The sequence below is a fragment of the Eptesicus fuscus genome, chromosome 1 (genome assembly GCF_027574615.1).
Source record: "Eptesicus fuscus isolate TK198812 chromosome 1, DD_ASM_mEF_20220401, whole genome shotgun sequence".
In the NCBI taxonomy this organism is placed as follows: Eukaryota; Metazoa; Chordata; class Mammalia; order Chiroptera; family Vespertilionidae; genus Eptesicus; species Eptesicus fuscus.
In genome coordinates, this window is record NC_072473.1 from 4,035,836 (window position 1) to 4,052,477 (window position 16,642).

Sequence of the window (16,642 nt, forward strand, 5' to 3'; positions counted from 1 at the left end):
CCCCACACATGCCCCCACCCCCCTGTTGTCCCTAACTGCCTGTTGGGCTCATATGCTTGCACACAAGTCCTTTGGTTGATCTCTCTCCCTTACCCCCACCCTTCCCTACCCTCCCACCGAGGCCCGACAGTCTGATCCATGCCTCCTTGTTTCTGGGTCTGTTCTTGTTCATCAGTCTATGTTGTTCATTATTTCCCCTAGATGAGTGAGATCATGTGCTATTAGAAATACACTTATAAGAACCGAAAATGAGACAAGCAATAATGGTTATGGTGACAGGCAAAAGTCATGGTGTTTTTAAAACTAGATACATAAATGCAAATCTGAAGAACAGAGCTGCCCTCGCCCTAAATGGCCTTCTATTGTAAAGTACGCAATGAGGGAAGACAAGGATTTATCAACAAAATAAGAGATTCGATGAGATGCTCAAAAACTGCTTCTGGCTTTGCCGCATTACCTACTACTGGGCCTCCGGCATAATCTCTTGTGTACAGTGATGGCTGCTTCCATGGAACTGTCCTGTAGGCTGTTTCCTTCTCAGAGCTGCTGTTCCTATTCCTCCCAACCTTAAATGCTGGGAGGTCTCCTCTTCATATAGTGACGGTCTATCTCCCTCCAGGGGCAGCCAGGGCCCCCCTTCTCTCGAGGTCTCCTTGGGTCATTCCCAAGCATCCCAACTTCTCCTTTCTCTTAATTTAGATGGAATTACTAGGCATCCCAATACAGTTCTATCCCAATTTAATATGTTTTTTTAAAATATTTTTACTGATTTCAGAGAGGAAGGGATAGGGAGAGATACGTAGATAGAAACATCCATGATGAGAGAGAATCATGGATCGGCTGCCTCCTGCACGCCCCCTACTGGGGATGGAGCCCGTACCCCAGACAGGTGCCCCTGACCGGAATCGAACCCGGGACCCTTCAGTGCCCAGGCCAATGTGCTCTCCACTGAGCCAAACCGGCTAGGGGCCAATTGAAAGCTTCTATGTTATTCTCAGTTTCCCCTGTGGACCATCCAACCAGAACAGTAATCTATATGAAGGTTGGGCACTTTCACATCACAAGATTTTGGAGAGCGCCACGGGCAGGGATGTTTGACAAATAGTTGCTGTGAGATGGACTGACGGATCCATTGTTTTCCTGGCGGGGAAGTGGGAGAAAGTATGGGGAGACAGCTTTCCTTGGGAGAAGCAGTCACCTCATTATCCAATTTTACAAAGGACACAGCCTAAGAATCACATTCTGCCTCACTTTGACATTCACCACACGTTTCAAATCCGCAGCCCCCCCTGAATTACCAGTGACAGAGTCCTAGCCGATTTGGCTCAGTGGCTAGAGCTTCAGCCAGCGGACTCAAGGGTCCCGGGTTCGATTCTGGTCAAGGGCAGATACCTCAGTTGCAGGTTCCGCGGCCCTGATCAGGGTGTGTGCAGGAGGCAACCAATCGATGTGTCTCTCTCACGTCGATGTTTCTCTCTCTCTCTCCCCCCTCCCTTCTATGCTCTCTAAAAAGCAATAGAGAAATATCCTCAGGGGAGGATAAACGACAAAGACACAAAACAGTGACAGAGACTTGCCAAAACTATACACAAAGGGAGAGGGGAGAGTAAAACCGATTCCCTCACATGGAAGAAGGGGGCACCTGTGGTTCCAAGAAGATTGCCCCGATGGGAGAAAAGTTCTTCCAAAGCCAATTAGTTTGTTCTTCAGCAAGAGCAGCTCACAGCCTGGCGACGCTGCATACTGACCAGCAAGGCAAGTAGCTCAAAGGAGGAAGAAAACCTTTTCATGGTGGTACGCTAAATAGTCACTTTCCCCTTTAAGAAGGTCATACGACACGTGACGTCTTGATAAAGTCACAGATGATGCCATACCTTCGCTCATAAGCGAAGAAACTCCAGAGAAAAAGAAAAATGTAACAAGCCTGCATTTAAATGCTGTGAATAAGCTGCTGTGTACATTCTGAATACTTCCACACCCTGTCTTTGGATCAGTTCAGCAAAACAAAGCATACATTCCACATGCCTGAATAGACTTCATGGTTTTCAAAAAGCAATCTTCTCCTGCTCAAGTGCTCTGAGGCTGAAGAATTTTAACAGCCTGCAGGGAGGAAAGCCTAGAAACTGCTTAAGCGAATTCTAAGCATGCCCGTGAGGTCCCTGCTGGGCCGCAGGTAATCATCAATCACAGCCTTCTGGCAAAAGCTTGACATCAGCACTTGCTTTCTCATCTTTTTTATCTCATTACTAGAGGCCCGGTGCACGAATTCGTGCACAGGTGGGGTCCGGCTGGCCCGGCCCAATTAGGGCCAATCGGGCCAGGCCAGCCGGGGGGAAGGGATGCGGGAGGTTGGCGGGCTGACCCCACCCCCTGGTCAAACTCCTGGTCGAACTCCCAGTCAAGGGAACAATTTACATATTAGCTTTTTATTATATACGATGCTTTTCTCCCTATAAAAAAATACCATTAAAAAAAAATAACAGACATTCAAACTTTTTGTACATTGCTTGACAGACCAATGAATGGTGTATGATTTTACCCTTTCTTTTGCCCATTTTCAGTCCATGGGCACACAACCATTTCATCTTTTTCTTTTTCTTTTTATTTTTTAAATATATATATATATATATATATATATATATATATGTATTTTTTATTGATTTTTTACAGAGAGGAAGAGAGAGGGATAGAGAGTCAGAAACATCGATGAGCCGCCTCCTGCACATCCCCCACTGGGGATGTGCCCGCAACCAAGGTACATGCCCCTGACCGGAATCGAAACCCGGGACCCTTGAATCCGCAGGCCGACGCTCTATCCACTGAGCCAAACTGGTTTCAGGCAATTTTTTAAATATATTTTTATTGATTTCAGAGAGGAAGGGAAAGGGAGAGAGAGATAGAAACATCAATGATGAGAGAGAATCATTTATCGGCTGACTCCTGCATGCTGGGGATCAAGCCCACGAGCAAGGCCTGTGCCCTTGACTGAAATCAAACCCAGGACTCTTCAGTCCACAGGCCAACGCTCTATCCACTGAACAAAACCAGCTAGGGCCCATTTCATCTTTTCCAATTCACCATGTATGCATGATGATACCAAGCAATATACCACATATTCAACATTAAATGTAAGATTTCATTTCTTCTATTCAGTACACTTTGGAAACAAGCAGGAGAATTTACACAATCCGTTCAAAATACCTCATGATGCCAAGCACCTATGCCAGCTTTGGTGCTATCACTTAAAAGATCTGTAAAACTACTTTTTGGAAACTCTTCTGAGATGTTTATTCATAACATGCCTTATAGTCACAACTTGGTTAAGCCAAAGAATAATAATCCCAGTAAAATCAACTCTGATACTTACCAAAAGAGCCTCAGCCACGAATTTGTTTAAACCTCAGCATATCCAGAAATCCCACTCCTAGGTATATGCCTAAGACCTTGGTCGGCAAACTGCGGCTCGCGAGCCACATGCGGCTCTTTGGCCCCTTGAGTGTGGCTCTTCCACAAAATACCACGGCTTGGGCGAGTCTATGTTGAAGAAGTGGCATCAGAAGAAGTTTAAGTTTAAAAAATTTCACTCTCAAAAGAAATTTCAATCGTTGTACTGTTGGTATTTGGCTCTGTTGACTAATGAGTTTGCCGACCACTGCCCTAAGAGAACTGGAAACATGTGCCCACACAAAGACTTGTACGAGAGTGTTCATAGCAGTATTATTCATAACAGCCCCAAAGTGGAAACAGCTTAAATATCTATCAAGTGATGAATGGATAAACAAGATAAGGTTATCCACGCAATGGAACATTATTCAGCAACAATGTGGATGAACCTTGAAGAAATTGTGCTAAGTGAAAAAAAGCCATAGACAAAATACTACATATTGCATAATTGCACTTATATGAAATGTCCAAAATAGGCAGATCCAAGGAGACAGAAAGCGTGGGCAGATTAGTGATAGGGGCTGGGGGCATAGAGGAATGGGGAGTGACTGCTTAATGGGTAACAGGATTTCTTCCTGGGGTGATTAAAATGTTCTAAAACTGATGGTTGCACAACTCTGTACCTATTCTAGAAAACATTGAATTCTACACTTTAAATGGGTACATCGCATGATGTGTAAATTAAATCTCAATAAAGCTTTTTAAAAAACAATTAAAGGAAATAATGGATATCCTTGAAATCTTATTAATAAATGGGTTCTCCTGTAGCACTTCCATACTTTGGTTTTTGTTTTGTTTTAAATATGTTTTTATTGATCTCAGAGAGGAAGAGAGAGGGAGAGAGATAGAAACATCAATGATGACAGAGAATCATGGATCAGCTGCCTCCCTGCATGTCCCCCACTGGGGATGGAACCTGCATCCTGGGCATGTGCCCTGACCTGGAATCCAACCATGACCTCCTGGTGCATAGGTGACACTCAACCACTGAGCCACACCGGCCGGGCCCTACTTTTCTTTTGGTGAAGAGCACATTTGAGATTTTCCAGAAAGCACTGGGGAAGAAAAGAGGTTTTCCTAGCCATCGTCCCATCCAGGGATCCACCATCTAGCCGTCCACCCAACAACAGGCAAACAGAACTGCACAGGCCAGAGTTCCTTCTCCTGCGTGAGCCCAGCTGCCCAAATTCAGGAGCTAACACCACAGTGTCTCCTCCTACATTCTTTCTTCTGGGCAGGCAGCTATTGTGCAAAGTATAAAAACTGTGAAAATTTGTTTAAAAAGCAGACGTTCCCATCTAAAAAAAAAAACAGTGTGTTTCGCATTTTACACACAAAAATCTATTTTTTTTAAAAAATTTTTACACAAGTTCACCCTCCAGAGGGCTACAATGTACAGTTCTTGGTATTGGGGAAGAAATGCTAGCACTTTCCTCACGACAGAAGCAACCACATCCTCTTCTAGGCTCCCAGCACCCTTTGCTAATTTTTTACTGCTGTTTAACTTACACACGTAATACCTGTTTATTTTAGAAGAACTCAAAATACAAAAATGCGAAAAGAGAATTTAAATTCATCCAGAGATATTAGAACAATATTTGGACGTGTTTCCTTCTGATTATCTTTTTCATACCACTTCAAAATTCCAAGTCTTTCTCACACACACACACACACACACACACGCACACACACACAAACACACGCGCGCGCGCGCACACACACGCCTGTAGATGGATCAGGCACTGGCCCCTTGCCACGTGGCAGAAATTCCCCTTAGTCGGTGGCATCTGTCCCCTCACCCTTTGCATCTGGACTGGCCTGTGACTTGCCCAGTCGGAGAAAGCAGAACGGGTCCAGCGCAGCTTCCAGGTCACCCCTGCAGGGGCTCTGAGCACCTCTTACACCTCGGCACCCACCACGCGCACAGGCCTGAGCCGCCTGGGGTGCTGGCTGACACTAAGCCACGATATTAGTCAAGTGAACAAAACGGTTGAAAAAAAAACCCGTTGCTTCAATTTGACTAAAATGATTGTTGACAAACATGAATATCTGAACATCCGATTTAACCTACACATTTCCACCAGGAAAGCACAGTACAGACATCTGTTTCAGTACCAACATTGCCAACATTGCGTTTCTGTTTGAAAAGAAACCTTATGTTAATAGATATCTTCTCAGAGAGATTGTTTTTAGTGTTAAATGGTTTCTTTTTTCCTTTTTATTGAACTTATTGGGGTGACACTGGCTAACAAAATTATACAGGTTTCAGGTGCACAATTGAGGTGCACAAAAATAAAACGTATTTCATTAGTGAATTTCACAGAAAATGACCGCATTTTGGTGTGTTTTTTTTTGTTTTTTTTTTTGCCAACCAAGAGAAATGTTTTATGTTAAAGTCAAGCTCAAAGGTAACAAGATCAGTATATTCAAAGAATGCATTACAAGCCAGCCATAGTTAGCTTGTTTTTGCAAAGAAACTCCCAAATCCATATTTCGTGCTCTAGAGATATTAACGCTGCTGCTGAGGATACTGGCCAATGGTATTTTTCCAACGGTATTTATTATAAAACAATGTTGGCAAGTGAAAGAAAACAGCACCCACTGCTAATATTTTGGTAGAATTATGTGTTTATTCGAGTCTGTTAACAAGAGAGAAGTGAGCATCGAATGAGCGCAGAGGAATGCTGCTGATGTAAATGAATATTTACTCAAAGTGCAGCTCTTCCTCCCCCCTCTGATAGGGGCTGACAAAGAGCATTTTGAACTTGGATTTCTCCCAGCCTCACACACCAACAGATGTGGCACCCAAAGAAATGCTTGCACCCCTACCGGGTGTGGCTCAGAGGACAGAGCGTCAGCCTGCGGACTGAAGGGTCCCGGGTTCATTTCTGGTCAGAGGCACATGCCAGGTTGTGGGCTGGATCCCCAGTGGGGGGAATGCAGGAGGCAGCTGCTCAATGATTCTCTCTCATCATTGATGTTCTCTCTCTCTCTCTCTCTCTCTCTCTCTCTCTCTCTCTCTCTCTCTCTCTCTCCTCTCTCTCTCTCTCCCTAGTTCTATCCTCACATCTTCTCTAACTCTGACCCTCTTGCCTCCCTCTTATAAGGATCCTTGTGATGACATTGGCTCACCGAGACATTCCATGATAATCGCTCCATTTCAAGATTCCCAGTTTAATGACATTTACAAAGTCCCTCTGCCAAGTAATTCAGCATATCTAGGGGTTCTGGGGATTAGGACTCAGACACCTTCAGGAGGCCATTGTTCTGTCTACCAGAGTCCCCTTTCCATATTGCCACCGCATTCTGAACACGTCCAAGGGTTTCTCTATCTGAAAGAATTGCTTTCATAAAAGGGGAAGCACCTGGGGGGCCCTGCGTAATTGTTCCACATACATCCCCAGTATCACGGGCATAGCCGGCACTCAACAAATATTCCATGACCGCCTATTGGAGTGGCCAGTTTGGCTTTGCTGGACCAGAGTTCCTGGGGAAGGGGAGGAGGTAGACTAGGATGATGTTGTAAAGGGCTTTGGACTAACTGGCTGAGCAGTTTAGGTTTCATTCTGTACACCCTGAGCACCTGCCAAGGTTTTCGCTCGGGGAGTAAACATGATGACAATTGGAGGAGAAGGCCAATAAGCCAGGTGGAGAGGGAGAAATCCAAGGCGGGGTGACCAAGTAGGAGGCCACAGCCAATGAGGACCCAAATGAGGCAGTGGCGATGAGAAGGAACAGCTGGAGAGATGTAACAACTTGGATACAGCTAGCCAGTTTGGCTCAGTGGATAGAGTGTCGGCCTGCAGACTGAAGGGTCCCGGGTTCAATTCCGGTCAGGGCACATGCCCAGGTTGCAGGCTCGAGCCCCAGTAGGGGGGCATGCAAGAGGCAGCCAATCCATGATTCTCTCTCATCATTGATGTTTCTAGCTCTCGCTCCCTCTCCTTCCTCTCTGAAATCAATAAAATAAAATAAACAAGAACTTGGATACATTCTCCTTCCAATCATTCCTAGAACAGAGCAAATGAGAAGTAAGCACAACAGGGTTTGCGAAGTTATTGGAGATCAGAGGGGAAGGGGGGGTGGGGCTGGAGGCATCTCCAGCCATCTCTCGTAAAATTAAGAAGGTAGGAACATGGTGACTCCAAGCAGAATAGGAAGTACAGAAAATGAAATGTGCTCAGAGGGAGGGGGTGCCGATCTGTTCAGCTTCAAACATGTAGAATCTGAGGAGCCCAGTGGGCATTGCGAGCAGGTGTCTTGCAGAAAGTCAGAAATAGATGTCAAGAGCTCTTGTCCCGTACGTACACCGTCAGGGGTTCAATTCCTGGTCAGGGCACATACCCAGGTTGTGGGTTCAATCCCCAGTCAGGGTGCGCACAGGAAGCAACTGGAGGCAACCAGTCGATGTTTCTCTCTCTCCCCACTCCCTTCCTCTCTCTCCAAAAAAAAAAAAAAAATCAATTTAAAAAAAGAGTTCATGTGCAAGATCACAGCTAGACACAGAGTTAGGAGTGTCCCGGAGAGGGGTGATGGCTGAAATCACAAAAGTGAATGAGGTCGTCAAGGGAGAAAAATTTAAAGAAAATGTAGAGCCCTAGCCAGTTTGGCTCAGTGGATAGAGCATAGGCCTGCAGACTGAAGAGTCCCAGGTTCGATTCTGGTCAGGGCACATGCCCGGGTTGTGGGCTCGGTCCCCAGTGTGGGTGTGCAGGAGACAGCCGATCCATGATTCTCTCTCATCATTGATGTTTCTATCTCTCTCTCTCTCCTTAAATCAATAAAAATATATTTTAAAAGAAAGAAAACGTAGAACCATGGGGATGGGTGGACAAAAACAAGCACAGAGACAGGAAAGCAGAAGGAGACAGTAGATATGGAGAAGCGAGCAGTAGGAGAGGACTGAGACTCCTCTGTGTGGTGGGGAAAGGAGGGGGAGGGCAGCCCAGTGCCGGCAGTTCTGCCCAAAAGTCCACCAAAGGAGGTCTAAGAAGAGTCTTGGAATGTGGGCGCCTTAGAGAGAACTGTTTCAGTAAGTAATGGGAATGGAGCAGAGATTGCCAAGGTCTAAGTTGCTCCTAGGCGCTCTTTTTTCCAGAAGTTTGGCAGTTTGTATTGAGAGTCAAGAGAGAGTTCAGGATGGTTCTCCCCTCAGGATGCTGTCTGAGTTTGGGTTTAACCTTTTTAGTCCCTCTCTTTAACTGTAAAATAAGGAGGCTGCAGCCGGGTGCTACCCAAGGTCCTTTTTAATCTTCACCTGAGGATATTTTTCCATTGATTTTTAGGGTGAATGGAAGAGAGAGGGGGAGACCTTGGCACTATTGAAATCTCGACTAGGATAATGAATTGTTGTGAGGTCTGTCCTCTGCGCTGTAGGATGATTAGCATTGTCCCTGGCCCCTCCCCGCCCACCAGATGTCAGTAGCATCCCCCATCCCAGCTCTGTCAATCAAAAATGGCCCCAGGATAACTGGAGAGCATTATGCTAAGTGAAATAAGCCAGTCAGTGAAAGATAAATACCACATGATCTCACTAATTTGTGCAATAAAAGAACATTATAAACTGATGAGCAAAAATAGATACAGAGGCAAAGAAGCATCAAACAGACTGTCAAACTACAGCAGGAAGGCAAGGGAGCGTTTGGGGGTGGGGGGAGTAAGGATCAACCGAAGGACTTGTATGCATGCATATAAGCATAACCAATGGACGCAAGACACTGGGAAGGGGGTGAGGGCATGTGCTGGGGGGTAGGGGAGGCTGAGGGGAGGTCAGTAGGGGGGGAAGGAGACATATGTACTACTATTTGTAATACTTCAAACAATAAAATAAAATTTAAAAAATAAATAAATAACTGTGGTACATCTACACAATGGAATACTACGCTGCTATAAAAAGGAGGGAACTCCTACCATTTGCAACAACATGGATGGACCTGGAGAGCAATATGCTAAGTGAAATAAGTCAGTCAGAGAAAGATAAATATCACATGATCTCACTCATTTGTGGAATATAATGAACAACATAAACTGATGAACAAAAACAGATCCAGAGACAGAGAAGCATCTATCAAACCGTCAAACCTCAGAGGGAAGGCAGGGAAGGGTGGGGGTAAGGGGGAGAGATCAACCAAAGGACTTGTATGCATGCATATAAGCCTAACCAATGGACACAGACACCAGGGGGGTGAGGGCACGAGTGGGGGTGGAGGGGGACAATGGGGGGGATAAGGACAAATATATAATACCTTAATCAATAAAAAATATTGGCCCCAGGATGCCAACTTGCCCCCAGTTGAGAACCACTGGTCTATAGAGACCAACCTATTAGAAGGAGTTCAACGGCACAAGAAAACAATTTGCTCAAGTGGAAAGGCAATAAATGTTTATATGCTAACTCTCACTTGTTTATAGGACCCTTGGCATGGTTTCCTCGAGCCCACTTCCTCTGAGTATCTCCACTCTACTAATATACCCTCCCCCACCCCCAGACACCAGAGGAATCTCTTTGAACCACATATCTGATCATGTTACCGCCTCATGCTTAAGAAATCAATTTCTCCCATTTTCCACAACTGGGTTTCTCAGCCTGGGCATTCTTGACATTGAGGGCCAGATGACTGTTGGGAGGTCGGGGAGGGGGCTGTCTTATACATTGCAGAGTGCTTAGCAGTATCGCTGGTCTCTCCCCTCTTGCCACTAGATGCCAGTAGAACCTCCCCTGTAGTGGGTAGAATAATGTCTCACCACACCCTAATCCCTGGAACCTGTGAATTTGTTAAATTGCATGGCAAAGGAAATTTAAGGTTGCAGATGGAATGAAAGGTTGCTAATCAATTGACTTAAAAATAATGAGATTATCTTGGATTATTCGGGTGAGCCCAATGTTATCACAAGAGTCCTTAAGAGAGCCCAAGGGATAAATGACTATGGAAGAAAGTCAAAGAGATCCAACATGGCTGGCTTTAAAGATGAACAAAGTGGGCCACTGGCAAAGCAAAAGATTCGGGTCCTAGAGCCTTGAGAAGGAACACAGCCCTTCCAATACCTTGACTTCAGCCTAGAGAGCCATTTCAGACTTCCGCCCTCCAGAAGCACAGGATAATAAGTGTGTGTTGCTCTAAGCCATTGAGTTTGGGGTAATTGACTACAGCGGCAATAGAAAACTAATACATCACCATCCCCAGCTGTGACAACCAGAACTGTCTTCAGCCATTTCTAAACGTGCCCTGGGGACAAAGTTGCCTCCAGTTTGCGAATCACTGCTCTGCAAAATGTACAGCCCCAATTCCTGAGGCATGCACAGTGGGCTCTTCGCAATGAATGTTACCCAACCTGTTGTACTAGCATCCAACAGAGCAAGAGACAGCCCACGCTCCAGGCACACGGAACTCCTAACTTCAAAAACACTCCACATGTTTCACTTCCCTGCAGATTTGATGCCAAGAGGTGCTTTGAAGGGTAGGCAGTGTGCTTTGGCCTCCAGCCATAGTTAGGTATTATCTTCCAAAGACATGTCCAATTTCTGGTTTCATTAGATTTTATTCCATAAAAATCCATGTGGTTGCTAATATAATAAACCGCAGATGTCCTAACCTTTTCCTCCAAACAAATCATTGCTCCTAAGCCCCTCTAAGTCCTCTTCATTGGAAACTCGAGCATCACCAACCCCTCTGTGCCTTTATATGTCTACTACTTTCTCTTCATCAAGGAATCACTTCCCTTCTTCGTATAAATGGCAGTCATCCTTGAGATCAAGTTCAAGTGTTCTCTACACAAGTAAAGCTTTCCAAAGCAGAGTGAACCATCACACCACCATCCCCCGTCCCCATCCCTCATTGTGTTGTGACCCTTCTGCATTGTACTTATTGGTTGATTCGTCCATTCTCCTCAGCAGACTCTGAGCTCTTTAAGGCCTGACACCATATTTCAGCCTCTCTGAACTCCTGGTAGCTACAGAAATGTTTGTGGTCCAGAAGTGCTTGTGGCATGAATGAAGAAGAGAAGTCATGGATAGAGAAAAATCTAATTAATTATGGGTTATCAAAGCTGGGAAACTCCATATCAGCTACGAGCATAATCCCAGCTCTGGTCCATGAGAATTAGAAGAACCCCAGAGTTGGAACACGACCTTGTCTGTGGTCAGAATCAGGGACAAAGCTTGGCTGCTAAGAACACAAGTTGAGCCCAGCCTGAGTGGTTCAGTGGTTGAGCATCAACCTATGAACCAGGAGGTCATGGTTTGATATGCAGTGTGGGGCATGCAGGAGGCAGCTAATCGATGATTCTCTCTCATCGTTGAAGTTTTATCTCTCTCTCCCTTTCCCTTCCTCTCTGAAACCAATAAAAATATATATTTTTAAAAAAGAACACAATTTGAGAAGCATGTACCAATGGTATCACCATGCAGCATTTATCCTTTAGTCTTCTCCCTTTATCTACTCAATAGATATTCTACCCAGCATGTCCATGAATCAGATTTCGTTAGAGCAATCCTGAACTACATAGTGAGGAAATATAAATAGAGTCAGAGATGATTTTGACTAACACCTTCAGGTTTATGGCCATAATATAGCCATTTGTGAGCTCTGAGTGAGCATAAGTCATAGAGTGGCAGGCATTTATGAGAGTCTTGGGAGCAGGAGCCACTGTAAGAACATTAAGTTTAAAACCAGAGAATCTGCTGCAAGAAGATTCTGCGCGCACGCACACGCGCGCACACACACACACATACACACACACACACACACTTTTTTTTTCATTTTTAAAGACTGCTTTTTATATGTTGTATTTTATAACTAAATAGAAATGGATGTGATCCATCTCTGGCTAAACCTGAACGAAGGTAAATTCTCAGGGTTGCCTATGGATTCCATGGAAGAGAAACAAAAGTTGAACAAACCTTAAGTGGTCCATGGAGCGGGATCTGCATAGATTTGGGATTTGATGAAGGTCCTAGGTAAGCTCTATGGCCGCTGCAAGCACTTCTGTGGGCACTCACTCGCTATATGGTCAGCATGGGGTGTGCATTCAACTCCCTGGTGCAGTGATTCTCAACTGGGGCAATTTTGACACCTAGGGTAGCATCTCTAGACATTTTTCACTGTCACTCTGGTGGGGAGGGGTGCTAGTGGGTAGCCCAGGGTACTGCTAAACATCCTACTACGCACAGGACAGCCCCAGCACAAAGAATCATTCAGCCACAAGTGTCACGAGGGCAGAGGCTAAGAAACCTTAAGCCAGAACAACCAGGAAAAGCACAAGGATCCGATCTGTATGAACCAAATTTCCCCACCAGTGTCCATAAGTAACCTTGCAAGGGGCTCATTTGCTGGACTTTTGACATCATTAGTAAAGATTCCCTTTTAGAACACAGACCCTATCTCGCTTGCCAGTGAGAAGGACAAGCAGTGCTCAATGAGATGAATTGCCTTAGGGTGTGTGTGTGTGTGTGTGTGAGAGAGAGAGAGAGAGAGAGAGAGAGAGAGAGAGAGAGAGAGAGAAGGCTTCAGGGCGTTCAACCTCTGAAAGGTAATCCAGGCCATTAAATTCCAAACCCAGGGGTTATGTTAGGATATCTGGGCCTCTACTAAACAAAACCAGCCTCGGGTCTTCACACCAGGATTCTATCCAATCACTCTATGTCTGCCTCAAGAGCAAAGGGATCTCTCTCTCTCTCTCTCTCTCTCTCTCTCTCTCTCTCTCACTCTCACACACACACACACACACACACACACACACACATTTTATGAGAAAGTTTTGTTCTTTGGCTAGATGGCTTTGTATTTAGTGGTGTGTTTGTTTGTTTTTTTTTTTCATTTTTAAAACACTGCTTTTTATATGTTATATTTTATAACGAAACTTGAAAATACAAGATATCTAAGCTTAAGGATATTTCATCCTTTTTTCTTTCTTTTCATTGTTGACACTATTACAGATGTCCCCATTTACTTGTACTTCGTTTTAACCATTGCAAAGAGGTGACAGTCACAGTAGATGAGCTTGCAGACCGCCCAAACACTGCATGGAACAGTTGCAAACCACCAGTATTGTTGCAGTTCAGATACTTGTCCATTGACTATGAGCTTGAATGGCCAAGGAGATCATTTTGAACAAGTCGTGACCACCTACAATAGAATGCCTTTTGGTCACAAACAGCTTCTGTATGTGATACTCCAAGTATGTATGGTTGCCTAAGGAAAACCATCTTAATGATGCAATTAGGTTTAAACATGAATGTCGGGGGCTACCTAATCCAAGAACTTGGCTTGCTTTTGCATTTCTCTCTCTTTCTCTCAACTCCAACAGATTAATCTGATAATGTGTGCTTCTGATATAGAGTTGGGAACCCAGCCCCTTCTAGAGACCAAGATAAATTCAATATTTATTTCTTTTTATTTATTTCTTTTTAATCCTCACCCAAGGATATTTTCCCATTGATTTTTAGAGAGAGGGAAAGATCAAGAGAAACATCGATGTGAGAGAAACACATCGATTGGTTGCCTCCTGCAGGAGCCTCGACAAGAGCCAAGGCCAGGGAGGAGCCCGCAACCAAGGTACGTGACCTTGACCAGAATTGAACCTGGGACCCTTCCTTCAGTCCGCAGGCCGACTCTCTATTCACTGAGCCAAACCGGCTAGGGCAGAAATTCAGCATTTAGGTTTTTGACACTTAGATCTTTCTAAAGCTGAGTTCCCTGGTTTGGAGACAATTTCTGGCTCTCTGACTTGACTTTTCTTTCTACAGCCTATCATCCTCAAGAAAATGGGCAGAACAATCAGCAATGTTTGTTAGTTTTCCTAATCCATAATCCCCTCCCGACAGCAGCAGTTACTTTGACAAAGTAACGAATGTTTTATTAGTGGGCGATGCTAATATTTCTGATAAATACTGCTGATTTTTCTAAGGCGATCTATTAAAAGCCAAAACCTCATAGTTATCCATGTTAACAGAGCGAGGTATGCTCTTGGATGTTATTCTCTAACTGTTTTTCTTGGTTCTGTTTCCTTTATTTAGTCTAAATCTCCAGCAATTACATGGTATTGCATTTCATTTCTGTAATTCAAACTGTACTTTAAAATATTTAATTACATCTGATGGAATCTCCCTTCCTTTATGGAAACAGATCCAAGGCAAATCTGTAGAGTTTGTGGACTGGGAGAGGAGTTGTTCATTTTAAAAACAACTACTATTTATCTTGTAAAAGCACGCTGCTTTCCAAGGACCCATCAACCACAGTTTCCCAGTGGCTCTGCTCTCCATTCTCCCTAACCAGAGAGCACACATTGTGAAGGTACCAAAGAGCTACCTCTCAGATCCTTATTTATTAACTAGAGGCCCGATGCATGAAATTCGTGCAAGGGGCTTGGCCCCCGCCTGCCGTGGCTTCATCCAGAAGGTCGTCCGGAAGGACGTCTGGTCTAATTAGCATATTATGCTTTTATTATTATAGATCACTCCTGATTCCCACATATTTCATTAATGAAATAAGTGAAATAAGGAAAACTCCTAGTTGTCCTTAGTGGAATCTGGGCATGTTTCCATGATTTTTCTCAGCCTTAACCAGATATATATATATATATATATATATATATATATATATATATCTTTTCATTGATTTCAGAGAGGAAGGGAGGGGGAGAGAGAGAGAAACATCAGTGATGAGAGACAATCATGGATCAGCTGCCTCCTGCACGCCCCCTACTGGGGATCAAACCCACAACCCGGGCATGTGCCCTAGACTTCGAATCGGACCTGGGACCCTTCAGTCCACAGGCCCACACTCTATCCACGGAGCCAAACCGGCTAGGGCTAACCAGAGATTTCCAAACCCCTCCTGCCCAAACCAACATTCCATACCATTTCCTAAACTAGTGCCCCATACCATAGAGTTCTGCCATTAGACCTTTAGGGAAAAGGAAACATCAAAACTACTAGTAGAGAATTCTAGTAGTTACTCCACCCTATCATCCCAACACACCGAACTACAGACTGATACTGTCAACAACACCCTCCAGAGGAATGCTCCTGAGCGCTAGGTAGAACCGGATGGCAGGTATGTTTCACCTAACCCTGGCCAACCGCTTAGCAAGAGATCATCCGAGTTCCCAGAAACATCAACTTTGGGTGAAGGGATGAGACGCCCTTTGCGATGGCCGGCAGCACAGGAGGGCAGAACCCCATGCCTTCCTCCAGCTCCACTGCGGCTCCAAGGGGAGCCAAGAAGCCCGAACAAGACACACACGTGTGGCCACTAGGGACGGCCCATTTCCAGGGACCAGTCGCCAGCCAAAGAGGAGCAGCCACACCAGGGGAGCCCCTCAGTGGGTCCCTGGCCCTGGAAATGTGATGAAGTTCAAGGTGTCCATGGCGGAGCCTGAGGGCCCCGGCACCAGACCCTACCTCGGACTTCCACACGACGTAGGGGTGGCCGTGGCTGCTGGGTGGGCACTGCAACTTCCTCTGCTGGAGCCACCTCCTGGGAGAAGCGAAGATGCTGCTGGAGCCCCCGCCGGGGGAGCAGACCGAAGGCAGGTCCCAGGCCATGCTTTTCTTGAGGCCGCCGCGACCCAGGGGGACCTCATAGTCAAAGTGGAAGCTGCCCGAGGGCGACTTCTCCAGGGGGGTGCTCGGCGTGGACAAGGATGCGCAGAGGGGTCGAGGGGATGGCAGCCGGTGGGCCCGCGAGTGTGGGCCCCGCGGGGAGGACGCCGAGCGACCCCCGAGGCCCTCAGCTAGGGGCAGTGGGGAGCAGAGCCGGCTCCCCGTGGCCCCCGCCGAGCCGCCCTCCACGCCCACGTCGCCCCCGCCGCCGCCGCCGCCGATCAGGGCCGGGTCCAGGCTGCGGGTCTGGCGCAGCTTCCTCTTGGAGAAGCCCTGGGCGGAGGGGGAGCCCGAGGCTGGCGAGGAGCAGGAGAAGACGCTGTGGAGCAGGCTTTGCGCGGACATCTCTCTGCCCCAGGCCGCCCTCTGGCCGCTCTCGGAATGCTGGCGATTTGGGGCGCCGAAGGAAGGGGGCTCAGGCGGTGCTGCCAGGCTCGGAGGGTGGCGGGGGCCAGCGCCAGGCTCCCTACAAGTGCCCCGGCGGGGGCAGCAGCAGATCCATCACCAGCCTTCTAGGAAAAGGGTCAGGGGCTCCACGGCGGCGACTAGAAGACTAGAACCTTCCCCGGGAGCCGAAGCGGCGAGGGGGGTGAGGAA

The 16,642-nt window shown here is 46.2% G+C and overlaps 1 protein-coding gene across 1 annotated transcript in view; it reads right to left on the reverse strand.

Moving 5' to 3' along the window:
• The window catches only part of ARHGAP6 (Rho GTPase activating protein 6), a 529,598-nt gene extending 513,208 nt beyond the window's left edge, over positions 1-16,390 (reverse strand). Inside the window, exon 1 of the mRNA XM_054720322.1 lies at positions 15,845-16,390. Within this exon, the coding sequence (XP_054576297.1) occupies positions 15,845-16,390 (546 nt within the window). The remainder of the gene's footprint in view (positions 1-15,844) is intronic.
• Between the last annotated feature and the right edge of the window lie 252 nt (positions 16,391-16,642).